At 40.4% G+C, this 13,105-nt stretch overlaps 1 protein-coding gene across 5 annotated transcripts in view; it reads left to right on the top strand.

Moving 5' to 3' along the window:
• The window catches only part of LOC129193059 (neuronal PAS domain-containing protein 3), a 179,858-nt gene that overhangs the window by 133,864 nt on the left and 32,889 nt on the right, over positions 1-13,105 (top strand). For all 5 annotated transcript variants that reach the window (XM_054797664.1, XM_054797665.1, XM_054797666.1 and 2 more), the window contains exon 5: positions 8,983-9,072. In XM_054797664.1, coding sequence (XP_054653639.1) covers positions 8,983-9,072 — 90 coding nt within the window. The remainder of the gene's footprint in view (positions 1-8,982; positions 9,073-13,105) is intronic.

Below are 13,105 nucleotides of genomic sequence, written 5' to 3' on the forward strand. Positions count from 1 at the left end.
TATCACCGACCAATGTGCGAAGTCTCAAACGTTATCAGTAAAGCATAAAGACATAAACATTTAAATTTGTGGGCTTTTTAAAATGTAACAGCGGTACGTGTATGCTGTATATTTTACCAGTATTATCACGCATGTATTAATTACTACGTGAATGAGATGGATTTTCTGTGGAGAAAAAATGCCTATTTTTGGTGAAAAAATAAAGATCCACTGCTCTTAGCAAAAACGTGCCAAGATTGTCGTCCTCTGCTGGTGGGAAAGCAGAATGCAGCGCTTCACTCAGGGAAGGTGGCAACCTAAAAGAACCACAACATGTCATGTAAAGATGGACACTTGGATAAGTCTTCTTTGAGCTTATCTTCACTTCCTCTTCACTTTTTTCTTTTCTTCTTTTTTGTCCCCAATGTCTTTTTCCCTCCATTGATCATCTTCAAATGGCTTTTAAATCACACCCCCTCCTCGCTTTATTTCTTTACTTGTCGCTTTCCCGTACATCACACACCCACCCACACACACACACGCACGCACACAAACAGTTTCTCCATTTTTCATTAAAAGGCATTTCAACAGTAACATTTAAAGCGCCTGTTCTGAATGGTTAAAAGATGGCCTCATCTTTGCTCTGTTTGTGTGTGTGTGTGCGTGCATGAGTGAATCGATGCAGTAATCTACAGAAGGTGGGAAGCAAAGAGGGAGGGAGAAGCATTCAGCAGCGCTCGCTAATCAATTGCACTTCTTTCTTTTACTGTCTGAATGTCCTCATTAGACGCGTGTGTGCATGTGTGTGTGCATGTGTGTGTGCGTGTGAGTGTGTGTTTTTGCATCCTTGTGTTGTGTAACATGTTGTTTCGAGCTGTACTGCAGCTTACTGAGAGCTGTTATACATTGCAGTAAATGGACAAAAGTATATGGACACAGCGCTTAATGAATGAATGAGAGGTTGGATTAGAGTAGTTTAGAGTAGCGTAGATTAGAGTGGTTGTCCCTCAGTCTTCATTTTTCATCACAATAAGACATTGTAGACCAGGGGTGTTCAAAGTGCGGCCCGAGGGGCATTTGCAGCCCACAGCTTGTTATTTATTGGCTCACTGCAGATTGTAGAAATTAAATTAAGCAACCCCCCACCTCCCTGAAAAAATGAAACAATGGGTAAAAATAATAACACAAAGTTTTGTCTATAAATAAATGTTTTAACCTTATTACAAGATGAAAAAAAATATAAAAATCTTTTGACTTTTCCATATGTGGCCCTCCCTGGAAAAAGCTTGAACACCGCAGTTTTAGATCAAAATCGGCGCGCATATGCCGATAAATGCCTTTCAACTGCATCTGAAGAATAAACGCTTGATGGAGTATGGTGAGTTTTCGAGTTTTTGGGATCGGTATCGGACGATTTCACTCATGGATGAACGGTATCGGAATCGGCAGCATAAAACCCTGATCGCAGCATCCCTAGTATGCATCCAACTGCATGGGGACACTTTGAGAGTTTTTTGGGGGAACTTTTCTTTTCTCAGTACGCAAACCAAGGTCCGTTAAGGAGTTTGGTGCAAAGGCACTAGAACTGGTCCAACATAAAAAATGGACACGCTTCAAAATATTTCAGAAAGTCTTCCCAGGAGAGTGGAAGCTGTTCTTGCTGCAAAGACTCTGCAATTTCGTCAGCTGGACTTCCTGTGGTGGGCCCAATACTTTTGTCCGTACATAGTGTCTTCACAATGTTTGCGATCAAGAAGTTAGTTTAGTTGTGGAAGCATTAAACATTTAATTCTGCTTAATAGAACAAAATCATTTATTGTGACAGACCAGAGATAGGAAACACACACACATGCCACAGTGCTATTAACTCAATACAAGCAATCCACACACAATGAATAAAATAAATAAATGCACAATCAAAATTGCAATTACCTGCAGAATTTGTGAAGGGTAAACAAATCTGCAGCAACCACTCACTTGCTCAAACACACACACACACACACACACGGGCGGGAGGCTGAGCGGCGTTAGCGTTCTAGTTAGCATGCTGAAATGAATACAGTTAGATCCAAAGCAATTTCCTTTTATTTATCTTAGCAGCCGTGCATAAATAAAGGCAAGGGCATCCAGGCAATTAGCATAATTACTAGGAGGCGGTCAGAGCCTCTGTGATTTCACAAAGACACACACACACGCGCGCCCCGTGGCGTGTGCGTGTGTGTTGAGACGATGAGGTGTGTGTTGGTATTCTGCTTGTTTTCTTAACTTGTGTGTGTGTTAGTGTACAACTCCTGGGGTAATGTCCAATTGTTACGCACACACACACACACACACACACACACCTTGAGGCCCTGTGTGTGTGTGTGTTATTAATATGCAAATACAAGCGAGAAACAAGAGCGGGCCACAGAAACAATATCCCAGCTGACAGGCGGAGGTCAGCTGATTCTGGATCTGCTGCTTCCTCTCCTTCTCGTCTGATTGGTTTCACTTTCTTTGCTGATAGATAGCTCATGAATATTATTGAGGCCCAGCAGCTGCCGCGGCCAGGCGTCTTTGCGACGACATAAAGTTCTCATCCTGAATGCTATCACAGAGCATACATGTAAACGCGTCATGTCTCACGCTACTTCTGCTCGCCATGTCCTCTATGTTGTCTCCTTGCAAGCAGCTACAGAATGTAGCTAAAAAAAACATCTGTGGCTAGCCCAAGCAGGGGCAAACTACGGCACGCAGGCCATAAGCTTTTAAGCTTAAGCTTTTTAATTCGGCCTGTTTAACTTTTCCAAATGATTTTATTAAAACCTTTAACACCGAAGCTGTTACAGGGTGTGCCGTTTGAACCATTTGCGCATTTTGAAACAATTCCAACAGTTTGCCAAAATGAAAGTTCTGTGCTTTCCAGTGATATCCATGCCGTCACGGTAATCCAAAGGACTGGGTCACAGAAGCTCAGAGGAAACAAGGCTTCGATACCAAGCAGAGTGGGGGTTTGTTTACTAAGGATATCATTTACTAAGTATATCATTTATCCTGAATCTTATTTGTTAATAAGGAGTTATCATTATCAGGTGTTATCATTATTCAATCAAGGCATTTATTATCATTTATTATTTATCACATGTATGTATTCTTATACAGTCTACTGCCGAAAAAATGTTCTGTCAACCTTACTTCTTTATTGATTTATTTGTATTACTATAAAAGCTATCTGCAAACTATATTAACATATCTCTTTTAGGTACTATTACACACCTTTATCCATGTCAAACACGGGCAGTGAACAAACTAGCAGTAATTGCTGTGACACAGAGAAAGGCATGCTGAAATATGTAACTGTAAAGTGTCTGTGGAGCTTCTCTTTCATGCAGGTCATGGGAATCTGCAAAGGTTGAAGGCTTCTTCAGTTTTAAGTGTGGAGTCTCCCTATGTATGTCTCTGGTCGGTGTGTCCCACCAGTTGTTGTGGTTGTTGCCGGGCATGGCTGGTGAACGACCATCCCGTATTACAATTGCTTGTCTGTCTGCTTGGTGGCAAAACAGGTTGTTAGTGGCCACTCTTCCCATGGAATGAGACAATCTTTGGGGTAGAGATGTAAACGTGATATACAGTCATGGAAAAAATGATTAGACCACCTTTGTTTCTTCAGGTTATTGATCCAACTAAAGGTACATTTGTTTGGACAAATATTATGACAATAAATATTGCATTACATTGGACTGCCAAAAAAATTAACTCCTATGAGTTATTTTTGTTTTGTCATTGTTATATTTGTCCAAACAAAGGTACCTGTAGTTGTATCAGGCTTTAAAATGAACAAAAACTGAAGAAACAAGGGTAGTCTAATCATTTCTTCCATTACTGTACTTTAATGTAACCTTGTATGCATGTTCCAAATAAACCAAGCTATGACCATTTCTTACTCACTCATTTGTTTGTTTACTTGCTTACGTATCCTTTATTCTGCCATGGCCGTATTTCAGAATGGAAGTCAATAGGTTTGCTCACCCCTGGGCTAGTCTGTTAGCATCCTCCCAACTTTCAGTGACCCTGCTAACCTTGGAAGTGTTTCCTGGTGTGAAGCAGTAAACAAACGTTAGCGTGTGACCTCAGCAAAGCATCATGGGAACAGAAACATTCCTCAAGGTTATGGTTGTTTACATCCATGACTTATTTTGTGTTTACGTACATCCTATCAGTATACATCAGCATCATTTACACACACACACACACACACACACACTTTCCAACTGGTTTTACAATTCTAATTAATCCGCTTTAATCCGTCAGATTAGCTTCCCCTCACCTGCAGCAGCATGTTGCCTCCACCACATAAGATAAGCAGTCCAAAAACAAAAACATGCGTTGTGATTATCTTCAAATCTTCGGAGGAGCAGGAAGTCATCAACGACACGCGCAACCTCACGGAGCTACACAACATGACACAAACACAATATGGTAATGCTAATGGTTTTATTTGTTTTGAACATGTTTAATAAATTACATGACGGAACATCACATGTTTACATTTACACATTTCATCATTTAACCCTTCTGCGTGTCTTAGCAGTTATCTGTTACTGTTCAGTTTCTGTGCTTAAAATGGTGCCCCTTTCTTAAAGGGAGAGAAAGGAACAGAGAATGTGTGACATTTGATATGTTATATAAATTATTCAGTGATACAGCGGAGCATTGGTTAGCATACGCCCCGGTTAGCGTGTTTTTCGGAGTATGTCGTAAATATACACCAAAATTTTACATATATGTTCAGGTTAGCGTACAATATGGCGCTTATCTTGTCGCGTTAACATACTGCATGAGTCCAACTGTATTCTTAATGTATTTTTAGCACAAAACATTGCATTTTGTCAGATGTTCATTTATAAAAAAGAATAATTCATAAGTGATTGGAGAGATGTCTAACACCTTTCTGGACATCCAAAGTGCTTTACAATGAGAAGGCATTATTCATTCAGTCCACAGTCCCACACCGATGGTGGTAAACTATATCTGTAGACACAGCTGTCCTTGCGTAGACAGAAACGTGTATGCCAATTGGCACCAACGCCCTGTCTGGCCACCACCAAACATTCGGTGACATTTATACACCCGTGTGGGCGGCACTGAAGGCAAGGTGGGTCAAGCGTCTTGGCCAAGGACACAACAGCACTGACCGAGATGGGGGAAGCTGGGTTCGAACCACCAACTATCTTGTTTATGGATGTTCATGTAGACTAGGGATGTCCAAACCCTTTCCACTGAGGGCCACAGGCTGACAAATCAATGAATGGGGGTGCCACTTTTACATTTTTTAAACCCAGCCCATGTAGATATTCTGAGACATCCTGCATCTCAGCTTTGTGTTATCAGTGACAAAGCATATTATTATTATTATTATCTTTTCTCCGTACGTTACACTTTTCTGCTATTTTTTAACAGTATTTCTACTGTATTTTTGTTCATTTTTCTCTCGTAATGTTATGACTTTCTTCTCATAATATTTTGACTTTACTGTTGTAATATTACAACTTTTTCCTAACTAGATTTTCCAAAAATTGGGCGTTATTTTCGTTGATGTGTTTGTTTCTCATATTGTGACATTTTTACCTTTAATTTGGCACTTTGGACACCCTTGATGTAGACTACTAGATTATGTAGCCCAGGGGTGTCCAAAGTGCGGCCCAGGAGGAAATTACAGCCTGCAGCTGTTTTTTGGGTTGTTTTTCGTCCCTCGGCACTTTCTAAAAATACAATTAAATAAGAAAATTAAGAACAGCAAAACTGGAAAAAGAACAGTATTTTTACAAGAATAATGATGAAATCTGAAGAAAGTAAAGTTATACTTGTAATAGTAAGAGAAAAAATAGCCCAATGTTGAAAAATGTGTCCTGTTGCAAGACAATCACTTTGAAGGTCGCCCGTTAGAGACGTTAGAGACTGGTTAGCAGCGATTGAACGTGGTTTGTGGAATAGAATCCGTACTTCAGGCCGGGCCAGGTCAAGCAAATGTTGTGATCTTTACTCCAGTCACAGTGCAGACCTCAGCAATAAACATCCGCTTTTAACAGGAAGTGGGCAAAAACCCCACAACATCATGAATACAGCAACACAACCACTGATGTGAAGTTACTATTGTCAGGTGTGTGTGTGTCAACATGGAGGGTTATTGATGAGGCACACTGACCATTAACATGTCATTAGCTATCAGCACACACGCACACACAGTGTCAGCAGGAAAGCATGTGTAATTAACCTGCCTGACTGTGTGTGTTTATGTGTGTGTACGTGCACACATTCGTGAGAGTCAGCTTACTTGCTGCAATCGCCTTATAACAACACTCACCTACTGTGCGTGTGTGTGTGAGCTGCACTGCACCCGTTGAGTGTTACGGTGAGATCTTCACATAAATACACCATTAGACACACACCACTGTGTGCGTGTATGTGTGTGTGTGATGAGACTTAGTTGTGTGTTGTGATGTGAGGAGACGTGTTCATGCTGTGTAGCTCTGCAGGATGCACCAGACAATCATCTTGCTTTCCCTTAACACACACACATACACACACACACACACACAATGAACACACTCAGGAGAGAAACAGTGAAAAGTGTAGAGACGCACGAAACAACAAACACGCAACATAAAGAAGTAAACACTCTGCTTGGTTCTTCTCCTGCTAGCAATGACTGCCTACGCCTTAACACCTGATACTAGCACGTGTGCACCTGATACTGGCATGTATGCACGTGATACTGAACTGTATACACCTGATACTGGCATGTATGCACGTGATACTGAACTGTATACACCTGATACTGGCATGTATGCACGTGATACTGAACTGTATACACCTGATACTGGCATGTATGCACGTGATACTGAACTGTATACACCTGATAGTGGCATGTTTGCACGTGATACTGAACTGTATACACCTGATACTGGCATGTATGCACGTGATACTGAACTGTATACACCTGATACTGGCATGTATGCATGTGATACTGAACTGTATACACCTGACACTGGCGCATTTACATCAAATACTTGTTTGCATCCACTTGGCATGTACAGTGATTTCTTATTTTTTTGCATGTTTGTCACACTTAAATGTTTCAGATCATCAAATAAATTTAAATATTAGTCAATGACAACACAGCTGAAAACAAAATGCAGTTTTCAAATGAAACTTTTTATTATAAAGGGAGAAAAATCCAAACCTACATGGCCCCGTGTGGAAAAGTGATTTCCCCCTAAACGTAATAACTGGTCGGGCAACCCTGAGCAGCAACAACTGCAATTAAGCGTTTGTTTCAGGTTAGGACTTTGACTAGGCCACTACAAGGTCTTCATTTTGATTTTCTTCAGCCATTCAGAGGTGAACTTGCTGGTGTGTTTTGGATCATTGTCCTGCTGCGGAACCCAAGTTGGTTTCAGCTTGAGGTCACAAACAGATGGCCGGACATTCTCCTTCAGGATTTTTTGACAGCAGAATTCATGGTTCCATTTATCACAGCAAGTCTTCCTGGTCCTAAAGCAGCTGAACAGCCCCAGACCATCACACTACCACCACCACATTTTACTGTTGGTATGATGTTCTTTTTCTGAAATGCAGCATTTCTTTTATGCCAGATGTAATGGGACACACACCTTCCAAAAGGTTCAACTTTTGTCTCATCAGACCACAGAGTAGTTTTCCCAAAGGTCTTGTGGATCATTAAGCATTTTTCTAGCAAAATTGAGACAAGCCTTAATGTTCTTTTTGTTCAGCAGTGGTTTTGGTCTTGGAACTCTGCCATGCAGGCCGATTTTAGCCAGTGTCTTTCTTATGGTGGAGTCATGAACACTGACCTTAACTGAGGCAAGTGAGGACTGCAGTTCTTTGGACGTTGCTGTGGGGTCTTTTGTGGCCTCTTGGATGAGTCGTCGCTGCGGTCTTGGGGTCATTTTGGTTGGCCGGCCACTCCTGGGAAGGTTCACCACTGTTCCATGTTTTCGCCATTTGTGGATAATGGCTCTCACTGTGGTTCGCTGGAGTCCCAAAGCTTTACAAATGGCTTCATAACCTTTTCCACTTGAACTCCGGTGTGATAAACCACAATTAAGTTATGTTTTAACAGGGGTGCAATCACTTTTTCACACAAGGCCATGTAGCTTTGGATTTTTTTCTCCCTAAATAATAAAAAAAATCATTTAAAAACTGCATGTTGTGTTCAGTTGTGTTGTCATTGACTAATATTTAAATCTGTTTGATGATCTGAAACATTTAATTGTGACAAACATGCATAAAAATAAGAAATCAGGAAAGGGGCAAACACTTTTTCACACCGCTGTATATACAGTACTTGATACTTGCTGGTACTGGTATGTATAAACCTGATACTGGCATATATACACCATGCTGGCATGTATGTATTTGATACTGTCATGTATACACCTGATATTGGCATGTATACACCTAATACTGGCACATATGCACCTGGTACTGGCACATATGCATTTGATACTGTCATGCAGACACCTGACATTAGCACCTATACACCTGATACCAGCATGTACTGTATACACCTGGCATTTAAACACCTGACACAGGCAGGTATACACATAATACTGACATGTGTGCACCTAATACTGACACGTATACACCTGATACTAGCATGTATACACCTGCTAATAACATGTTCACACCTGACATGAGCATGTTTACACCTGATACTGACATGTATACACCGGATACTGGCATGAATGCACCTGATATTACCACGTATACAGCTGATACTGGCACATAAACACATGATATTGGCATGTGTACACCTAGTAATAAGATGTTCACACCTGAAATAAATGAGAAATGATAGCGTGTTAACCTGATACTAACGCAATCTCACCAGGTATGAATGGAATCACATCTGAAAGTAACTCGATGACACCTGTCACTCGCTTGTTGACACCTGCTCTTTCAGTTTCCTTAATCATTGTTTATGTTTTGTGTCTTTTTCAGTCTCTGGATGGTTTTGTATTTGCACTAAACAAGGAAGGTCGTTTCTTGTACATCTCTGAGACCGTCTCCATCTACCTTGGCCTGTCACAGGTGAGTCTTTTTACTTATTTATGTTCTCTCTATCTATGTAGTCTACTTGTTTTTTCTATCAATCTGTTCTCTCTTTCCTGACCAATCAATCACTCGGGCTCTAATTGTCTCTCATATCCTCACAAAGACAATTGTCTACAAATTAGCTTTCATTTACGATCTCATCAACTCCTCGCACGTTTCTGTTGGTGTGCGTGCGTGCGTGTGTGTGCGTGCGTGTGTGTGTGTGTGTGTGTGTGCATGAGTGTCTGCGTTTGTCACTAACAGCTCATTGTCAGCTTGCTAACGAGTGCTGCGTCTCGATTGGTTCACTCTCCACTGACTCTTTTTATTAGAGGCTGCCTGAAGGTCAGAGCTTTGACCTTGATGATGCTAATAAGTTGTTACTGATGAGCTGTACGTGTGTGTGTGTGTGTGTGTGTGTGTGTGTGTGTGTGTGTGTGTGTGTAGCTTCTGGCTGCTGATAAATTGTGTTGAGCATTTGCTTTTATGGTGATTGTTTTTATTAGAGAACAAGAGTTACCTATAACATGCTTACATCTTTTTGTATTTTTTGCATAGCACAAACGTGGCCAGTAGAGCTCTCTCATGTGGCTGAAATGTGTACTGCAACTGTACCTTCATGTTCAGAGGTCTCGTCTATAAATATCCTATATTATATGTGCTCATCAACATATGACCGGTGACTGTAAATAGATTGATAGTCGTGGTAGCAGCCCTAAAGTATCATAAACATCATTACGCATCATTACCAGTGTAGTAAAAATACACAGTGCTTATATATTTCATCATTTTATTTTATCATCATGAGAATATTATGTATTTTATCATCATTAGTGATATTAAACATCCAGTTAGCAATTCAAAAATTAAATGAGTTTACCCAGTATGTCCTCGGCACTTCAGTGCTTGCTTTTATTTGGACAATTTATCAAAAATAAGTTTTTTGTTGCATATGTCAAGTATGTCATCAATACCAGCATTTATCTGTGTTACCATGACCTCTATTTGTGTGGATAAAGTTACTTATTCATTTTATTTTTCCACAGATGATGAGTTTGTGTGGCATCAGTGACATAAAAATGTTACAAACATGCTCGATAAAAATGGAAATGGATACCTTGATATTTGACTACTTTTTTTAGTTTGTCCTGGTCCGTCAAGTGCCACACACACTGATGACAGCGGACGTGCTGTCACTCAATCATCTTTCTTTTATTCGTTACGCCACTGCTGCATCCTCCAAGTATGATACTTTTTCCAGTATTTCCACCAGTTCCATGAAATTCCGCTTTTTTTGTCCCCGTCATCTTCTCACTAGCAGTGATTCAGAATGACAGCGGCCACCGTAACAATGCAATCAAGGGTGATTAAATATGGACGCTGCATTCATGAGTCACTTTGCATTGACCTTCTATGGTGAAGTGGAGGCATGGGGAGGGCACGACGTAAGGCAGAGTTGTGTATGCACGCTTCTACACAGGGTGAGATTGATAAACCACGAATATGCGTAAGATATGCGTGTGCCACTTTTTATAAGTCTGTTTTGGTCTGTACACATTCAGTTTTCTACATGATTTTTTTTAGGTTCAACATGTTTGCATTGCAGCTGTGATAACGGCATGTACTAATATATCGTAGATATAATATTATTATATGCCATATATAATAATATTCGTCTTTGAGCTACCACCTTATCGTGGTGGAGGAGTTGTGACCGAAAGGAAAAAAATCACAGGTACAAGCGACCAAAATGAGTCTCCTCTGTAAGGTGGCTTTGTTCTCCCTCAGAGATAGGGTGAGCAGCACTGAGAAAACCCGGAGTAGAGCTGCTGCTCCTCCTCATTGACAGGAGCCAAATGCAACAATAGCATCCTCACACAGTCCCAGAAAAGGAGTCTTGTATAACTTTACTCTGACCTGAACACTTCAACAGCAGTGTAATTAGAACACCATATATGTTATCTCCTCAGGGACACTCTGAACATCACAACAATATCTTTACTAAGCGTGTGTGTGTGGTGTACATTAACAGAAAGACAAAGCAAGTGGACATTTTTATCATTCACTAACGTAACTCTTACTACGGAAGAACAATTTGCTACATTTTAGTATGCTCTGAAATCCCATAGAAACATCTATACTCAAAATGTCTGGACATAATTCACCTTAAATTATGTGGTGTCTTTGAACACAACCCCTTATGGCTCATAATAACACGGTTAAGAGTGTGATTCAAATATTCTGCTAATATTAAAGAGACAAGCGTTAGACAAATTGATTTTCAGACGTGTGGTATCTTTTAGCTTAATTTACATTTTCAGTTCATTTGGAGCTGTTAACACATACAAATATATATATATATGTATATGTATATATATAATGGCGTCCTGTCATTTATCTTTCTGTTCAGAAAATACAATAAAACATTAATCATGGTTAATTAATTTGAAAACTGTGATTAATCTGATTAAAATGTTAAATCATTTCACAGCCCTAATATATATCCAAGGCATATATATTATAATATCATATTATTATATATATATACCTGTATATATTTATACTATTATAAAGGGATGCTCCGATCGATTGGCCACCGATCAGTATTGGCCAATTTCCGTGAAAAATCATGTGATCGGCATATGCCGATAAATGCCTTTCAACACCGATCAGAAAAGCCCATCACTGTGGCTAGCACTATTGCACAATCCTTTTGTGCTTTTTCTTGGCCTAACTAACGTTTTGGGTAGCGTCACCCTCCCACTTTCCTTCAAAACAAAAACAGTCATGTCCGTCGTGTGGAATTTAACTCCCAACACATGCCACATACTTACAGGGGTAGCACGTTAAAAAGCTTTAATTTCACACAACAATTAAGGAACAAACACCGAGTAACACAGCCATGTGACCAACATTCGCCTGTATGTGTGTGACAGTCAGAAGGCTAAGCTAATAACCCGAAAAATAATTTAATTCATCGGACGAGATGACCAGCCTTTCTCAGCGGTGGAAGACACCGGGTTTGCCGAGTGCGCTTTCACTTACCACCAATGTACCAAGTCTCCTTAAAGAAGGCGTCTCACGAGTGATGTATGTTCTCTTCAAAAAGTAAGTATTCTTTTTGTAATTCTTTTTGTCTAAATGAAGGTGATTTTATGGTTCCTTTTTTCCTATCATATAGCCATTAGCAGGGGTGCAGCCACAAATTCTGGGTCCCATGAAAAAAATCACGTTCCCCTCCCCCCACCACCATTAATTACTCATTTTAATGTTATTAGTAATTACCTATTTTTGGGCCCCCTGGCAGTCAAGGGAAGTCTCCTGACTTTTACCCTTTCTACGCCCCCCCCGACCAACAGCACGCATCATAAATAAATTGAAAAATGCATAATTAATCCATGTGATCAGTATCGGTATCAGACGATTTCATTCATGGATGATCGGTATCGAACTCGGCAGCATGAAACCCTGATCGTAGCATCCCTACCATTATGTATGGTAGCTACATATATGAATATGTATGGTTATAAATATGAATATATCATCATTTTTAAGAATATAAATGACATTACACATCAGTGCCATTTATTGTCTTTATTTCCCCTCACCTTACCGCTGCCATTACCAGCTCACGTTAAAGTTGTAAAGAAATTATCAAAATGTCTTTCCTCTTTAAAGCTGAAGAAGATGGGGGTGGTGGCAGTGGGGTGATTAAAGGAAGAGCAGACACATGAGGCGGGAAGACGGCAACGACATGCTCGCTGTGGCGCGCTACGTCGGCTGATAAAAGCCAAAGAACAAGATAACGTTGGCTTGCTTGAGGGACCCGTGTGACAATTAATCAATTATTTGATAGACATCATCAATCAATCATGGACGGGGAATTAATCCAAGGGGAGGAGGGGCGAGATAGACACACAGAGTGAGGAGGGGGAAGGCGGGTGATGAGCCTTCTTCTTTAATTTACTAAACTGATTAAACACCCCCCCACCCCCACCTCCCTTCCTCCCTCCATATCTGCATGCGCCCA

The sequence above is a fragment of the Dunckerocampus dactyliophorus genome, chromosome 13 (genome assembly GCF_027744805.1).
Source record: "Dunckerocampus dactyliophorus isolate RoL2022-P2 chromosome 13, RoL_Ddac_1.1, whole genome shotgun sequence".
Lineage (NCBI taxonomy): Eukaryota > Metazoa > Chordata > Actinopteri > Syngnathiformes > Syngnathidae > Dunckerocampus > Dunckerocampus dactyliophorus.